This window comes from Dendronephthya gigantea, unplaced genomic scaffold, assembly GCF_004324835.1.
Source record: "Dendronephthya gigantea isolate DGI-Jeju-01 unplaced genomic scaffold, DenGig_1.0 000024F, whole genome shotgun sequence".
Taxonomy (NCBI): domain Eukaryota; kingdom Metazoa; phylum Cnidaria; class Anthozoa; order Malacalcyonacea; family Nephtheidae; genus Dendronephthya; species Dendronephthya gigantea.
The window spans coordinates 837,867-854,857 of NW_021163034.1; the positions used below are offsets into that span (position 1 = coordinate 837,867).

At 37.1% G+C, this 16,991-nt stretch overlaps 1 protein-coding gene across 2 annotated transcripts in view; it reads left to right on the forward strand.

The window, feature by feature from the left end:
- Positions 1 to 16,991, forward strand: part of LOC114522754 (transcription factor AP-2-epsilon-like) — a 48,726-nt gene that overhangs the window by 12,369 nt on the left and 19,366 nt on the right. Inside the window, exons 1-2 of one of the 2 annotated variants that reach the window (XM_028543498.1) lie at positions 2,656 to 2,885; positions 5,556 to 5,655. In XM_028543498.1, the coding sequence (XP_028399299.1) occupies positions 5,575 to 5,655 (81 nt within the window). In that variant the 5' untranslated portion in view covers positions 2,656 to 2,885; positions 5,556 to 5,574. Of the gene's footprint in view, positions 1 to 2,655; positions 2,886 to 5,555; positions 5,656 to 16,991 lie in introns of those variants that run through there. The other variant, XM_028543497.1, reaches the window with a different exon arrangement.

A 16,991-nucleotide genomic window follows, 5' to 3' on the forward strand; every position in this document is an offset into this window, starting at 1 on the left:
GAGATTATCTGTATCAATTTATCAATAGTTTGGACTTTTTATGTTTGCTGACAGATCAGTTGATGTGAAATTCGCGTGGCATTTCCTTTCACAGCCATTTCATAGTACCATGGGCGGCATTACAAGGCTTGTCAGAGAAACTAATTTATCATCATTAAGGGCAACTCACATACGGAGATCGAAGTTACAAGGAATTTGTATGACTTCCACCGTGCATTGCTGCATATTCGTTGCGTTTTCATTCCTGTCTTATGTACTCAGTTATATGCCCATTGTCTTTGAAACATGAGAAGAGTTGAATTATTTCCAAAAATGCATGTTGTCATTACGGACATTTGCCAAAAATAAGCAATTTGAAGATTAATCGATCTTAAGGACGGATTATACAGCAGAGAAATAGTGTTTTTTTTCTCGTCCTTGTGCAAGTTACGATGCGATCTGAGGCAGTCCCTAGAGTTGTATCAGATATATATGTACAGTATACATATATTAATAAACCTTTCAAATTGTTTGTTCCATAACAACTTATAGGAAACTTTTTCGAATTGTTTACATGACGGCGTTCATTCAATTGGCTATTATAGATATCAACGTATACTTTACCGCCCGAAAAACATTTACAAAATAGAGATTTAATTTCAAATTTGCCGATGGTAAGAGTGTGTTGTCCGTGTTGTGCATAACAGGAATGCTAATGTGGGGGGAGTCAACTCTTCTTATCAAAACCACCACTTAGAGAATGACATCCCTCTGAGAAAACAGCAGCCGTTACTAATTTTATCTTAAGCGAGTTTTTTACGAGAATATCGAGTCGGTTGTTCAAAATTGGGGACAGCGTGACAGGAGACGAAAATTAGTTATCACTGTCGGATTGGTGACTGCATAACAAAACCCATCTTTTTTTTACCTACCTATCTTAAACCACACACATTAACTTCCAGACGAAATTAATAGAGAGCTTTAGCGGCAGTACGTGACTATGAGCACGAATACGAGATTCGTCATTCTCGCGCATTGTTTGCTTACGCCATCAGCCAAAACTCGTAGCCGTTGGGATTTCGAGTTCAAAAAACTCTTACTCAAAAGCTCGGCGACTACGAGTTTTGACTGATAGCGTAAGCAAACAACGCGCGAGAATGACGAATCTCGTACTCGTAGTCGTAGTCGCTGCTAAAGCTCCCTAATAACCAAGGAATAAGGAAGAAAGATGACATATATTATAGGGCAAACTCGTTGTATTCACTAATGAAGTTATTACATGTGGTTACTATATGAGAAAATACCCTTGTGTCACCTCCCCTCGCTCCCCCATATTCACTTTCTAATTGCTCCCGCGGCCTATGACCCTTGGGTGCATGATAATGAATTTGGTCATAGTTTTGAAGTGAATGCTTGTGTCATGAATTGAATTTCTTGCATCCACAGAAAGGCGAAAAGCTGTAAAAGGGACATAGACCCATTTCGCGTTTAGGTCCAGTAGCGTAGCCAGCCTGTCGATTTGTCCCGCTATGCTAATATTTTTGTGTTTCACTGATGTGAAAACAATAGATTTCTAAAGACATGAATAATTATAATAGCTCGAAATTTACATAGCGGGACAAAATCGTCAGGCTGGCTACGCTACTGTTTAGGTCAATCTTGGAATTTTCTGCGAAACGTTTTTTATGCTCGATGCCATGAGAAGAAAAGTCTTACAAAAGAAACAATTAACCAACACTCTTCTTAATTATCAGTCCAAATACCAAACCATATTCCCCTTTAAAATCATACATGAGGCAAATTCGATTCCAATATTCAGGCAAAAGAAAGGGCAAAAAAAATCGTAGCCACAGTTTTCGCTATAGCTTTCTTTATTGACTGTAGGGATATACAGCAAAGATGGCATTTTGATGTTTGCTTACTGCTTAGAATCAGGGAAATGTTTCAGAGGTGATTTACACACCTGCTGTATGTAAAACGCAAGACACGCCGCTCGGATTTGCCAATAAGCGCACATCAAACTGAATAGGTTTACTCCGAGAATCAAGCCGCCTTTCCTCATACGTCAATGAGGTATCAGCACGAACGGTTAAAAATTGGTGCAAAGCAGGGAAGGAAAACGTAGCCAGCATGCGATCATAGCCAAGTTTAGAACGTAAAAAATATTTGGCAAGGTTTTAATGAACACTTGACATAGTTTCTCATTGAAAGGACGATTAGACCGCTTTCATTTCAACGTGTTTGGCGAAAACAAGCGTGAATGGAAAAAGTTTGAGAGCGTTGAGTGGTTTATTTGTTTCTCGCGTTACAGGAAGGATAAAACGCGCTAGGGTCATTTTAATCGGACCAAGCGTGCGGCACAAACGAACACGTTGCCAACGCCACCTTGTCCTACCGATTCATTTGAACGGAAACAGGAAAATACCAAGTGCTAGCTTGAATTCCTTGTTTCTTAAGTTATAAATACATTATTGCAGTTTTAATCTGATTTTTCCTGCGCTCGCGAAGACATACGTCTAGCGAAACCAGGGCTAAACTAAACAATAATCGCGCGTCCGCCGCGCTCTGCATGTAGGCATACGCGCGTGCTCGTTCTTTGAATCGCTTCCAAGAAATATACTGATGAAATAATAAACGCTCGGCCAAGGTTGTAACTGATTATAATAACCCTGCATTTTGCCGCTTCATATCCGGAAGATGGTTTACGATACCCCTTTGCTCATTTGGCAAACGTTTTCCTTGTGGGACAGCGGGAATCTGTTGATCTAATCAGTGCGAACGCAGCGCTGTTTATGTTGTTTTTGTAAGGATTTTAGTACAACACCAAGGATGTTTCATGTAAATCGTAGGATGGAAAGACTTGCGTTGACGAGGAGAACATTCGAGTCGCATTACCATGACTATTAGTATGTATTTTTGATCTCTATATGGTTTAACACTGTATCATGTAGATGAAATAAACACGAAATGTTACCTGCATGTGTGATAATCTTTACTTATCTATAGTTCAATGCATTGTGTGCATGTTGCGATGGAAAGGAGTGAGGAATGACGACAGAAACTAGACAAATCAGAATCATTATCGGTTAAAGAATAGAAAATACTTGCGATAACAATTTTGTGTGATAGATTCTTCCGCTGCGTATATGTTGGCACTGCGTCCATGTTGTGAAATACGTTTGAATTAACATAAACCTTAAAATGAAGGACGTAAATATATCATAAAATTCACAATATGGCAGATAAAGGAGAGGAGAATAATAGAAATTTGGCAATTGTTTTAGACACAGTGTGAGTTTTAGATGGTCTGTTTACAACATCACAGTCCACAGGTGATCTTATATGCTATATATATACTTGTTACTACACACTTTAACAAGTGGAACCTTCAAATATATGTGTATCAGGTGTTTATAGCCACGTTCTACTTCAATATTAGAACTTTATTCAGATCAACGTCCTAATTTTTACAAAACGAACTATGTTAATAAATTGATACGACGGACATATGGTGTGAAAGTCGATTTAGTCCGTACACGAGGGTGCTTTCCTCTCGACTTAGCGTTTTCGTTCAAGGTTGCGGTCTTATAGCTTATATATACTCGACGTTTCTGTGTATAGAAAGACAGCAAATACACGGCAGGGCATCGCGATTCGAAAGACTGACGTTGTTGTTTTATTATTATGGTTAATGTTTCAAATAAGTCGTAAACTGCCTAACTCTAATCGTCCCATTGATATATATAAACTGTCTATTTGTGGAAAATATGTACTTATGTTACAGTGTTTTACAAATTGCCAACTGATACCTATAGTAATTATACTCGTTGTTGTTAAAACAAAGGAAGAATGAAGACTTAGAGAAAGTCCGGTCAGTTGACAAGAAACTCGCTGTATATAAAAGCGGTAATCTATAGGTACGAACTCGCACAGAGTTTTTCATTCGACAGCGGAAGGTGACTGACCTTGGTTCGTCAAACGCGTGATCAATCTTGTCTTATTGTTTGCGGGCTAAGCTTTACTATATCGTGAAAGCTCTTCGGCGTCTTATCTTTCGAGGTATCTTGTCCTAGAATTATCTCGGCGCTATGCTCGACTATTTTTAATAGTAGTAGCTGGCATCGAACTGGGGAAATATCTCTGTGTATGCGATCGACGCTTATAAAAGTAATTATATCAGTGGTGTTGATTTGACAAAGTAAGCCTTAGATTTTGAATAATGGAAGGTGTCTATAATGATATTGAATGGACTAATCAAAGGTTTGTTTAAAGTCCTAATAATGTCATGTTAGTTCTATAATTCTTCGTCTCAATGAGACACCCAAGCAGGAACATTTGTTGCAACTCCGTTTCTAAAGTACTTTCACGCTGCGCTCCGATCCAGTTAAAAGGTTTGTCAGTTTTTCAGCGCACGTATATAGCAAGCATTGAAGACAATTGCTTTGTAGTTACGGAAAGGTAGATGCAAGCCACGGCGCATTTTATGTAGAGTACTGAGGATATGGCTACAGAATAGACGCGCAATTTGAAAAGAATCTTTAACGCACTCGCAAATAGCAAGCTAAAGATGTTCGCGACTGAATTTTTCCGTAAAATCTTGTGCGCTTCAAACTTGTGCGTAAAATCTTGAGCGCTATGAAAGCTACATTGAATCAATGCTTTTTCGACGGAGGTGCTGTAAAATTTAACAAATCTTAATCGATGGTAGTTACAGTTAAATACAGCCCGCTGTGAATTGCTACCAATATATATGGATTGGCAAAAATCATTGTCATAAATTGCGGATGTTCTCGAGAAAGCTAGCTTCGGCAATATCGTTCATTGATTTCAAAGAGTATCGATATACACAAGAACTGGAACTGTGATAGTCAATAAATGCCATCACAACGCGAGGTCTATATACGACATAAGTAGCTGTTACGATCTAAATGTTCAGCAGTAATTCAATTTAACTGATCAAAGCTTGCGTGTTTTATATGCGGGCTCGATATATTCGTCCACGCCATATCGTGTCAGTCTTAAAAAACAGTTTGCGGTGTATGCACAGTGCTGTTCTTCTTCGATGTCTACAGAATTATGAGGAAAATGGTTTCAATGTCGAACTAAGTTTTCGAGTAGGTGTTAGGCGTGAGATCTTCAAAGCTTGCCTTTATGCAGAGGAAGCAAATTTATAAATCTTAACTGGAGGCATTGAAACTCTATTCGTCTACACATACGCGTGCCAGTTAAAAAAAAGAGAAATTATTTGCTTATTTCCATAACTGAATCAACGCAAATGTTCTGGTATTTCTGGTGTTCGGGACAAAGACATTATGGTTAATGCATAACGCTTGCAAACAAAGTGGATATTTATATTATATTATATTATATTATATTATATTACAAAAGGTTTATAGCGCTACAACCAGCGTAAACTTAAATTATAGTTTCCAGGTAGCATTGTGCTTTGAATGAAATTATCACGTACGGTTTTAGTAAGATTTCTCAATATAGTTTCTCTGTAATGTGCCCCGACCGCGAGTGGTCAGCGGAAGGCTTTCGTGCTATATTCACCAAGAATTGCTTTCTGTTTGTAGAGGAACTCACGGGCGCAGAATGCTTAGAGATTCTAACTACAACCCAATGATCGAAGAAGCAATCATACCCAAAGAGGAAAGTTCATGGAACCACGACGAGGTAGGAAATATGAAGAATGTAATGCCTTACAGCACAGGAAGTCGCGAGATTTTAAGACACGGCCATTTATAGACTCGATCGTACTTATGCTAAAGCGCCACCTGTGAAATGGATGTATTTCTAAACACCATTCTCTGAATTAACAACAGATCACGAATTTTAATTATAATTAAACTGCGCAAAACCAAAACGTGATGTGAACATATACATAATTTGCGGTGAGCTAATATTACTGCGCAAATTATGCAAATCTGGTGCGAGCATATTATAATACACCACGCACTATACCATTTCGCACTGCGATGACTCAGCATGCAGCGTTTTGAACACTTTTCATGTCTTTAACGAAAGTCACGGCGGGAATATTACGGCGAGTAAAAATATTGGTTACTGTAGTCATTTAGCAAAGCACAAGGTCATGCAATGAATGAGAGAACACGAGAATGTTTGTGCAGTCACGATTTCTAGTTATCGTCGCGATTTTGCTCGCTCTTTAAATGATAATGTTGATTTTGGAAGCACAATCTTCACTTTCATATTTATCAAGGAACGGTGGAAAAAATGTAAAATATTCTGTGTATATCTTGTTCCCACAGTGTATCTCACCGCTTGTGTGTTTCAATGCGGTGATCGAGATAAGCGTAACAGAACACTTTAAAATCTTGGAAACGTTCAAGTAATATGCATCTAATATTAAATCCAATAACCGCAAATCACCGATACAGGACTTTTGTTTGTATACAACTTGGTTTTTCAAGATGGCACTAAAATAGTTTGTGGTTGTTTGTGCCATGCTCGGAAACGTCAGCAGGAACGAATTGAAAACTACGCACAGAATTCCCAGCATACGTCTTCGAAGTGAACGCAACAGCGTAAGCGATATCTTCGCTTGCATGTAATTGTGCGATACGTCTGAAACAATGAAGTTTTACTTTCTGCTTCGTCATTTCTGCCACCCGAATTACAAGCGTAAACAAACTCACCAGTCGTGATTTAAACAGACCATTGTGGCACGAGTTGATTTATTGTGGCTTGCGACGAACTTGTTTATCAACCCGCAGAATTTTTTCATAATATTTTCTTTTGTAATTTAGTCTCGTTTTATTTATTTTTGAAATACATGAATTTGACCTTATGCTAACAAAATCAACTGAGTTTGCATTTTTGTGTATTAATCTGCAAACGATCTGACAATACGGAGTTTCACTGATGTAAACAAGTATTAGACGCGGCGACTTCAAGGCGATTTTTTTCACTCAGAACTATAACCAAAAGTATGTGCGACTCCTTGAAGCACAATTGTCTATTCTACAGCTTTTGCCCGGCTTGTTGAGAGAGAATTAGCATCGACGCGCTTTGAATCCGAAAACATGCAGAACCTGGCGTATGGGAAACGCTTCTCGTCGTGTAGTATTTACGGAATGTCGGTTTCAATTTTAAAACCTCCGTCTTTTTGAATGCTAATACAGTTTGCTATTTTAATCCTGCGGATGGTTATGTTTGAAAACAATCGTTTTATACGCCACTCATTGTTTACTTTTCTACAAGGTATCATCCATAACCCAGATTAACAATATGTTCATCCATGGCTATTTCTGACACCATGGAGCCATGTTAAATATAAATATTTAATCAACTGTCTTCGGCGTTGCTGAGTACGTCCCATCTCTTTATCTACGAAGCCTGATTGTGGTACTTAAAGCGGAATATTTATGATGTGCTGAACACAGGCAAGGAGTGATGATGTGCGTATTCCCATGCAAAACAGCACATACACCGAGTCAACAAACCACGTTTGATTTATTGACTCAATATTGGGTTTCATTACATTTAAATTATATGCATGACTGCATGAGAATGCACTGAACAGGTTTCATTACCTGACATGCATGACCACTGTTATTTTCTGATAGTTAACGTTTGGAAATACTCGAATGGCCTTGTAAATTTTAGAAGCCAGCCAATAAAGCGAAAAGGTCTTTCTGAGGGAATGTATAGGTGTAGTATAAATATGACTTTCCACAAGAAACTTGTTCTCTCGCATTCCTGTATTTTCTACGAATTGTACAGATGGGTATATTTCATCCTAGAGATTGACACGCAAGAGAATAAACCGTTAATTGTTAAAGGAACACCTGTTCTAATACGATTGTTTGGAAATTATTATATAGCATCTTCAGATGCAGCAAATGTTGAGGAGATTCTAGTGAGTATTCGCTGGCGTGATGTATATTCGCAGTTTGACTTAATATAACTTACTTCAAGTAGACCTTTTTCACCGCATTCTTGAATGTTTACAATACGAATATAATGACGAACACCTTCTTTCGCAAAAATATACTATATGTTTAAGAAGACATGGGAAAATGGCTATACATATATGTTCTGGGTTTTGTGACTGTTTATTCAAAACTTAATTCATACTGGCTCTGAATGGGTATATGTTTTGTTTTGTTCCGAGCCTCGACGCTACGAACCCAGCAATTTAAATAGAAAAAATACAATTATAGACTTTATATATAGTTTCTCGTCGAATTTACAGATAAATTTCTTACATTTGCTCGTCAGGAAGATAAACGTGTTTCATCAGCTGGCTAATATAGTCTATACAGTGTCACAAACATATACATATTTCAAATATAAACACAAAACCTGATGGAAAGGTGCCAGAGCCCAATTTTTTTCATATCTTCTTCAAAGAATAATTTACAATACTAGTCTAATAATTTATAGTTTGGTCTTGGCTGAAAGGACGCACGTACGTCCGACGGCACATCACTTACTCGACCGATCGCGCAATTCGGGTGTTAGAAAGTTCGGTGTATGTTAATCGATAGCTCGGGATGAAATTTGACAAATTCCCATGGCTACATAGTTTGGTTTCTTACCATTCACTCATTCCTCATTCGGGTAGTTCACTGCGTGTCATCTACAACAAAATTCCCGAAGTATGCATGTCGGCTTCTTTAATTTAAGGTAAGGCTGGCGCCGCTGAGAATGATGGGTAGAATCATATGATTAAGTACGCTTGATGTCCAAGAAACACTTCGAGAATACAGCATCGTAGAATATGATTTAAATATACCATATTTTGCACATAGCTATACTGACGTATTGGGTGAAAAGTCTTCCAGTTAAACTGGGACAATATACTGCTATTATCATTGTATTAGCATTCACACTACACACTGAAGCATTTAGCTAAAGAAACATGCATGTTAAAAATATATGCATGTGTTTTAGACACATGTTATATATAGCCTATGCACTATGCCACTGTTCGACCGCGGTATATAAACAATATGTTACACAGATATCGACTAGCTGTCAAAGAGATAATTTATAGCATTTAGACAGCTTTTTCTCGAAGTAACAAAACGCTTCAGCAACTGCCTTAATTTGATATACAAGAAAACTTACTTTTTTCGCCCCAAACGTCTCTAGCATATATTTTAGGCAGTAAAAAACTGCATTTTCTTTTCAGACAAGGCGTCTGCTTACTGTATACTACAAAATCTCTTTCGTTCCATCAAAAGAAGAACCTTCTTTTGCGAATTGATTGTAAAATTGATTCTTTAAAATACATCGATTCATTACTCCAGCAAAAATGATCTTCGATTTAACCTAATTGAATAAAACTTTGCACAAATCACTAATAGTGCGAATTCAAGAAAATGCCATTCCTTATTAGAAAAAAAGCCCCCCTCTTAAAAAAAAATTCGGTAAATTGGATTTTCTTGCTCAAGTCAAAATTCTTGTAAATTGTTTTCCTGTTTTACTCTACATGGTTGGATATATACCTATATTATCTTCGACACATAATTCGTTTACCGGACGTGGGTAATTTAGAAGGGAATTTTTAGAATGTTATCACCAATCGCATGCAACAGTTTTTCGATCTCAGAAATCATCGATGATAATCTATACCACGCCGGCTCTCACAGCTTTGAGTTATTGATCTAGCCTCCTTTAGATATCAATCTTAATCTTAGTTTTCATTTTCCGACTGGAGACAGCTCATTTTCTATTTGGGACGAGAAAAACATACTAGTTTAACATTCAATTATGTAAACTCTATTTCAAATATTTCCCATGGCATTATCTGATGAATATAATACCATTTTCAATGACATGTGCAGCACGATACAAATATACTTAAGGCAAATGAGACCGATTGTCACAAAACTTCAGCACTCAATTCAAAGGGTCTTTTTTATACATGCACTATAGGGGAAGTTGATTTGGAAAGGCAAGCAAAAATTTGTGAAGTCCAAGAATTTTTGCATGAATTTTCTTTAAATATATTTTTTTAATTCAATTGTCATGTATGCATTGCGTATCAATTGATTTCAGAACGTTTCTTATACAACACTAGTTAGTTAGCATGACAAGTAATGGGAATAATCTCAAACAACCTATAGGAGATGTATAGTAGAATTAGGAAATCATTAATGCATGAAATTAGCGAACGTCCTGTGACCAATATTCAAAAACGCGAACCCCATGCGCGCATGCTATCGAGAGGCAACAATATCCTACATTACTTTGTGATGCACGAATCTCCTTTTTAACTCGCAAAGTAACCGACCAATATGCCTATATTTCTCACACTTAGATCATATAGACAGATTACAATATCTTGTTACTTTGTTTTTGCCAAGGACAAATATATGTTTCGCTGGCTTTGTTTCTTCAAAGGATACACCGCATGTATGGCTTGCCAAATGTAATCAGACAAAGCACGTACTTTGTTTGGGTTTAAAACAACTGTAGTTTATTTACTTTAAAAAGATATTTTAAAAAAGTTTTCATTTCACAGACAAGTTCTCATCGATGCCAGTAATTTATTGAGGGCAAGTTTGCAAAAACAAGCAATAGTATATTTTCTTATATAGTTTGTTTGGCGGCTTTCATAAGCTGAAAATGAGTCAATACAACTAAATTGTCGTTGAAAATCAGGCAACACTCTCTTCCGGGCCAACTTTTTTCTTGCTAATTATGATTAGCGCGATGAAGAAAATTTCATCACAAGTCAGTTTTTTTTTATCGGAAACTATGCGAAAAGCGAATGTATAACCTTTATAGCCACAGGGTTTATGCAATGAAGGGTTTACAGGACATAAAGGAGCTATCCAGCATTAGAATAAAGGTGACAGCAGGCCCACAATGTACTCAGTTCAATTATAATTGTTATTAGTATGGAAATACAAAACTTCAAGCATTTTATTTAAACTCGATGCGATCTCAGGCTTAGCTAGCTATATATTCATATATAAGAAGCGATGCCAAAATTACTATAAATACATTGAAATGCTTGAGAACTATCCCTCACTTAAAAATTCTTTAGATAACTTTTTTTTAAACCAGTCGAACTATATCAATGTCCTAAAGATACTCGCATTTATTTGGTAAAAAGCTGCCATCACCGTGCACTGCTAGCTTAAGTAGTTCTCGAACTTGAATAATTTATTTGCCATCGATAATTTTTAAATGTTTTCGTAAATTACATGATCTAATAAACTTTAGAAACTAAAAAACATGTTACGCATTTCAATTGTTATTCAACCTCTTATTTTCCATTGCTGTTGAATTGGTAGAAACGTTTGTGCACTTGAAAACTTCACTTTATCAGGAACTGATTTCGTTTGATATGAAACCGAGGTTTTCTGACCTTGGGAGAAAATATTTACACTCAAGGTTGTTAACGCGAAAATGAAGCTCAAAAAATCGCAACCCGTATAACCGCACCGGAACGACATCACGAGAAAAACGACTTCATTAGTAATATAATCAGGAAAATCCCATACAAACTACGGCGTTCATTGACATAGTCATTTCCGATACCTAAGACAAGATGCCGGCGTGAAACTGCACGTGCTGAGGACAGGTAATACGATAAAACGACTGGTTACCGTGGAAATCTTCGACACCACAAAACATGCACAAATATTGTTTGAGGAACTTTTGCGGAGTCTAAGGCTTTCTTATAATACACGATGATGACACACAAATATATATTTATGATGAACTCATTTCATATCACAAACAAACGGCGTATTTTCTAGAATTCTAGTAACCTTAATATTGTTATTGTCATATAAAGTGATGATTTATGAAACGAAAGCGTAGAAAAGGAACGAAGATTGAACCATTATAATTGGCATGGTAGTAAATCGGTTTACAACCGCAAACCTATGATTTGTGCCGCAAATGATATTTTGTATTTATTGTTTCAACGAGAAACGTCAGTTTCCCTGGTTTGCATGCACGCACAAAGCGTTTACCGTGCACATTCCGATATATATCGCACTTAAACTGTGGTAATAGATATTCCATAGACAAAAAAGTAAAAAAAAAAACACTCCAAGGGTTGGAAAAACGACATATACAGGCCTTCGAGGTTCCCTCGCAGACGGTATAGCAGAGAGCTGACCGCATTGACCAAATTCAGAACGTCGGTCAAGAACCTCAGGGCATTTGGAAAACTCGTGCAAAGACGTTTATGCGAATAAGTTTGAAGCTCTTTTGAAATATTTTGTCGAATGGTACAAAACCAATTACACAATAAAAACAAATTTGATCAATTATTGTCTTCCTAAGGCCCGTGTCAGACGCCGAACTTTTGATGCGCCGAACCTAATGTTGATGAGCTAAGGTCTTTGTTTAGGTTCATTTGCATTCGATTCGGCACATGAAAAGTTCGACGTCTTAAACAGGACTAAATCACAGACGCGAATAACTAATCCTATTTAGGGCGTGGTAAACAGTTGAAGTTTCCTGCATTAAAACTGCCTGAACGCATCTCATCCTCGCTTAGCTACTCTGCATGCTTTTAATCGGGGAAACCTGAACAGATCCATACAAGTGATGTCACAGTTGGCGTTAAAGAGACGAGAAATTCAAAAGGCATTTACTTTTGATCTCGCTGACCGGAAATAATTTCTTCCTTCGATGCTTTTAGTGAATTAAAAGATGATTAAAAAAACTGCGAATGCACAAGATGTGTAAACAGAATTACGAAAAATAATTTTCAGCTGCGGCATTTATTTGATGCTAGCGTTTCAAATCATGATCAACAGAATCGCAGTCTCTCCCGATAAAGCATATCTCTGCGGTAATATATTCTAGCTTGCATGCAATACATTGAAATGTTTGCGGCTAGAATTTTATCGCGCAAATTGAGATAATATGAACAGTTACAAGTTGGAAGTAGAGTACGCCTCTGCAATAGATGCGAGAGAAAGTTTTCTTGTTGGCTGAGAATACTCTTTCAGATTCTTTTACTTTTCAAATCCTTGGAAAATCAAAGGCCCTGTAAGACTATGGCTTTACGAACCTTCAAATTTTTCATGACGCGTTTATTTCAGCACGCCTTTCCATCTCTGTCTTTCAGGCATGCGCGTAAATGTCAAATCGTGACAAGAACAAATTGCTCGGTAAATTGATCTGATAATTAGGCTATGCAATATCACGCATGCCTCTTGTCAAAGAAAGAAAATAAGGAAATAATTAGAATTAATGCACCTGTGACCCCCCAAAATATCTTGGATGAACTACACTAATGGTTTCGGGACGTTATATAAATAGTGCTCAACTTTTACCCTCGGCAACACGCAAGTGCGCAAATTATTCCAATTCGACGCGGGGTAGTCTGTGGGTTGTGTTTCGCATATTTTGCGGCAATTGACACGATGGTCACAATAACTTCCGATTTCCTGACAAATTTGCGCGCTGTTTCTACCATATATAGTAAAGTATGTTGTGTTGGTGAGAAGCAAAAGCGTGTGTACAATGATGATCGATAATTACCCCCAAAAGCGTGGGTGTGATGTAATTTGAAAAATAGTTTTTGAAATATCAACAAGGGTGTAACCTCATGCGAACTCTTGAGAATTTCAAACCTTGAGATATTCACAAAGGTCTGAGAGGGGGGTGTCTAAGAGAACAAGAGCCATTGTATCTTTAATGATGCATACAGGTAGCATCTCTCATGGAGGTATTTGACCTTCCGGCTTTTCAATCGATTACCTAAAGGATTCCACATTCCAAACGTTGGCGGCTCAGGAAATTCGAAGACCATCATGCAGCCCAATGTTACCAGGAGGCTGGAAATTTGCCAAGAAAGTAATACCAGCCAACAATTTAAGAAATAATGAAAAGAAATAACGATTTAGTTGATCAAAATAATTTGGACTGTATAATAGTCTTAATCTCACATGTTCATATGCGGTTGATTTTGTTGATTCGATTAATTTTACCACGTAACATTTGTTTGACACCAAAAGTCTTTATAATACTAATTATAATAGCAACAATAGAAGTTTATGCGCAATGCGTATAGAGATCAAATACCATAAGTTAAAAGATATGCTGAATGAAGCCGTTTTGTGGTTTCAAGTAGAAGTGTGAAGATTCCTATATGTTCTATTTCTTGAATGGGGAAACTTGAACATGCTATTAATGCTATTCCAAATACATTTTGAATTATTCAAATCATGAGTGTTTGTGGTCTCGAGTGTTTACTAGGTAACAAGCAACATGGCAGCCATATATATTAATGTTGAGGAAACCACTGGCTCTTATTTTCCACAACAGATCGCTCGCTATCCAGTGTATGTGAGACCGTAAATATCGAGGGGTTCGCCACTGATCCTGCCCAGTATGAAGATGTTCTCTAATAGACTAATCTTGTAGAATACATGCAACAAAGCTGCAACCATGAACGATTTTTATGACACCAAGTTAGTTTTTCAAACTCCGTCATGTGCGGTGCTGAAATTTAGGCGATGGAAGAATATGAGATAATCCTCTGAAATCCAATTGGTAAATAAGTAAAGATAGGTGTGCTTTCGAAGGAACAAGGTTACCAAAAACTCTACTGGAAAGTCCTGCGTGAAAAACGCAAAAACTTTGTTCATGTCCAAAGATCATGGATCGGCCAATATAGGAGGCGTTCACACACCATTTGCGTTCGAGAACTCAAGTGCATCTATATTCTACAAAGATTACGGGTGCAAAAGGCTGTGTGTGCTTAGCTGACCGACATGGACGTATTTCGATATCAAATACGATATGCCAGGTTTTGACAAAGCGGAAACCGCTTTGAGACGCCCCATGAAATACGACATTAAAATGCTACGGTACTTGAGACTAGTCTATACATTCCATAAATCATACAATCAGACACAGCCTATATATGCAATGCACATGACTTCAATTTGGACAATTCAAGAGCCTTTACCACGAAGGACCCATGCGAAATATTGCGGTGAGAACAGAAAACTATGCATGTCCTGAAAGGATTAAGCTATAGTGACAATTGTTTAAAAGATCATCACAACGAGACCTTCAATATATAGACGCTAAAAAAGTGCTGAACCCCATGACTCGTGCATCCAGTCGGCACTTAAGAGCTGACTCTTGATTACATAATGCAGACAGGAATCATTTGAACTCTCTTTAATCCATATTTGCTCTACGTTTGCATGGGTTATTATCTAAAAAAATACATTCTTTTTTGCTGCTTCTCTTTTACGACATTCTACCTAAAGCAATCGCAGGTACTTCAATGCAATTTTATATAATTTGAAGTGCTGTTGCTTTATTTGAGAAAGATAGCGCCATATATAAACGATTGAATGTTACTAAATATTTTAATTGTTATAAAACTCTGTAATTATTCGAGTCGTAAATGTGATAAATTTTATTCAGTCAAAAAAACGAAATTGTGCAATACAAAATTGGACAGTTTTTTATAGATCTTGTGGTAGATGAAGATGTTAACTTTAAAAGTCTTAAATAAAGAGTTGGTAATTATGACTCAATTAAGCCATTATAGACAATGAAGAAGCCGGAGCCAGGGTGGTTGGAACTTCGAAGCCTCAAACATTCAGCAATTGTTCGCCTTAGAAAATTGTAACACTTAATTATTATAAGTTTTGTTGCGTTTTTTTAAAAATACTTATAGCTATCAAAAGCCATTACGCACTTGGTATAAATCCTTAGATGTGTGTATACTATAGAGCATTCTTTAGACAAATGATAATACTGAATCTGATATCATTAAGCATTCCCAATCAATAAGCGATTGTATATATGCGGCTATCTGCCTGCCATGCACATTTATGAATATAGAAGATTTAGCAACTTGAATATATTACAGAGTTTAATGATACTAAATAAACGTAGATTGCCAAATCTGCAGAGTAGCTATTATATATCTCTGTGTTATTTTCTCTGTGTTATCGCACATATCCAGCCCTGAAAGACACAGTGATTGCATGTGCTTTGTCAAAACAAAGTGAATATAAACTGAACTTCATAATATAAACTGAGCAGGTTGCGCAGAAACGAAGCATGAGGTTACGTAGACGGTTGTAAAATCACACCGAGTCGAACATCACATTTGAACGCTGTCTGGGTGCAGTTTACCTCAAACTGACGTTATTCACCAGCACGACTCGTGTTTTTCTTATATTAAATGAAGTGTTTCGTTCCAGGGTAGGCGGAGCTCGACAATATATCTACCGGTAGTGTCGACGTTTTAAAACCAAATAAAAATGTGAAACAAATTCCCATGCTTCCGGAAAAAACTCCATATAATTGGAATTTAGCAAAATAATTTCGTAATAACTAGTGACTTCAAAGACAATACTATATAGAATATTTTTATGTATTAGATGCTGGTAGATGGGAAATACTTTCCGATATAAGTTTACTCGTTGGGTAGTAGTGAGGGCAAGATTTTCAATTTCGAATTCAACTTGGAACCGAACGGTTGGGTCCTTAACAGGTGGCAGAAATTCTGGCAGATTTAGATGAGAAATGTAGGATGATAAGGTTAGATGAGCACAAGGCTGATGAGCCGGTTTTATGCTCATTTTAAGACGTGACGTATAGGCAGCAACTTTCAACAGAAAACAGAATCCTCTTGAAAACAAAAGCAGAATCATGCAAAATATTATATACACCCTTAACACGACACAGAATGACCGTCTTTGATCATGCCTTCTTTAATAGCATAATTTAAAATAATTTTAATGGTCGACAAATTATCAAGAATTGAGCTGATTTCCATACAATGTATTACACCATGAAATGTAAAGAGATTTGTCCACTGGCGCATATTGTAGTTTCACTTTGATAAGAAGAGCTTGATACAGTACAAATATATGAATGCCTTTGTCATTTTCCCAAAGGGAAAAGGGAAACATAACAGTGAGCGGTTGTACTGTCAGAGACGCTCAGCAATCTTGCAAACTGCGAACGTGGATAGCTCAATGAATCGGTACGTGCTTCTGTACACGATAACATAAAGTATCGAAGGGTATATATAA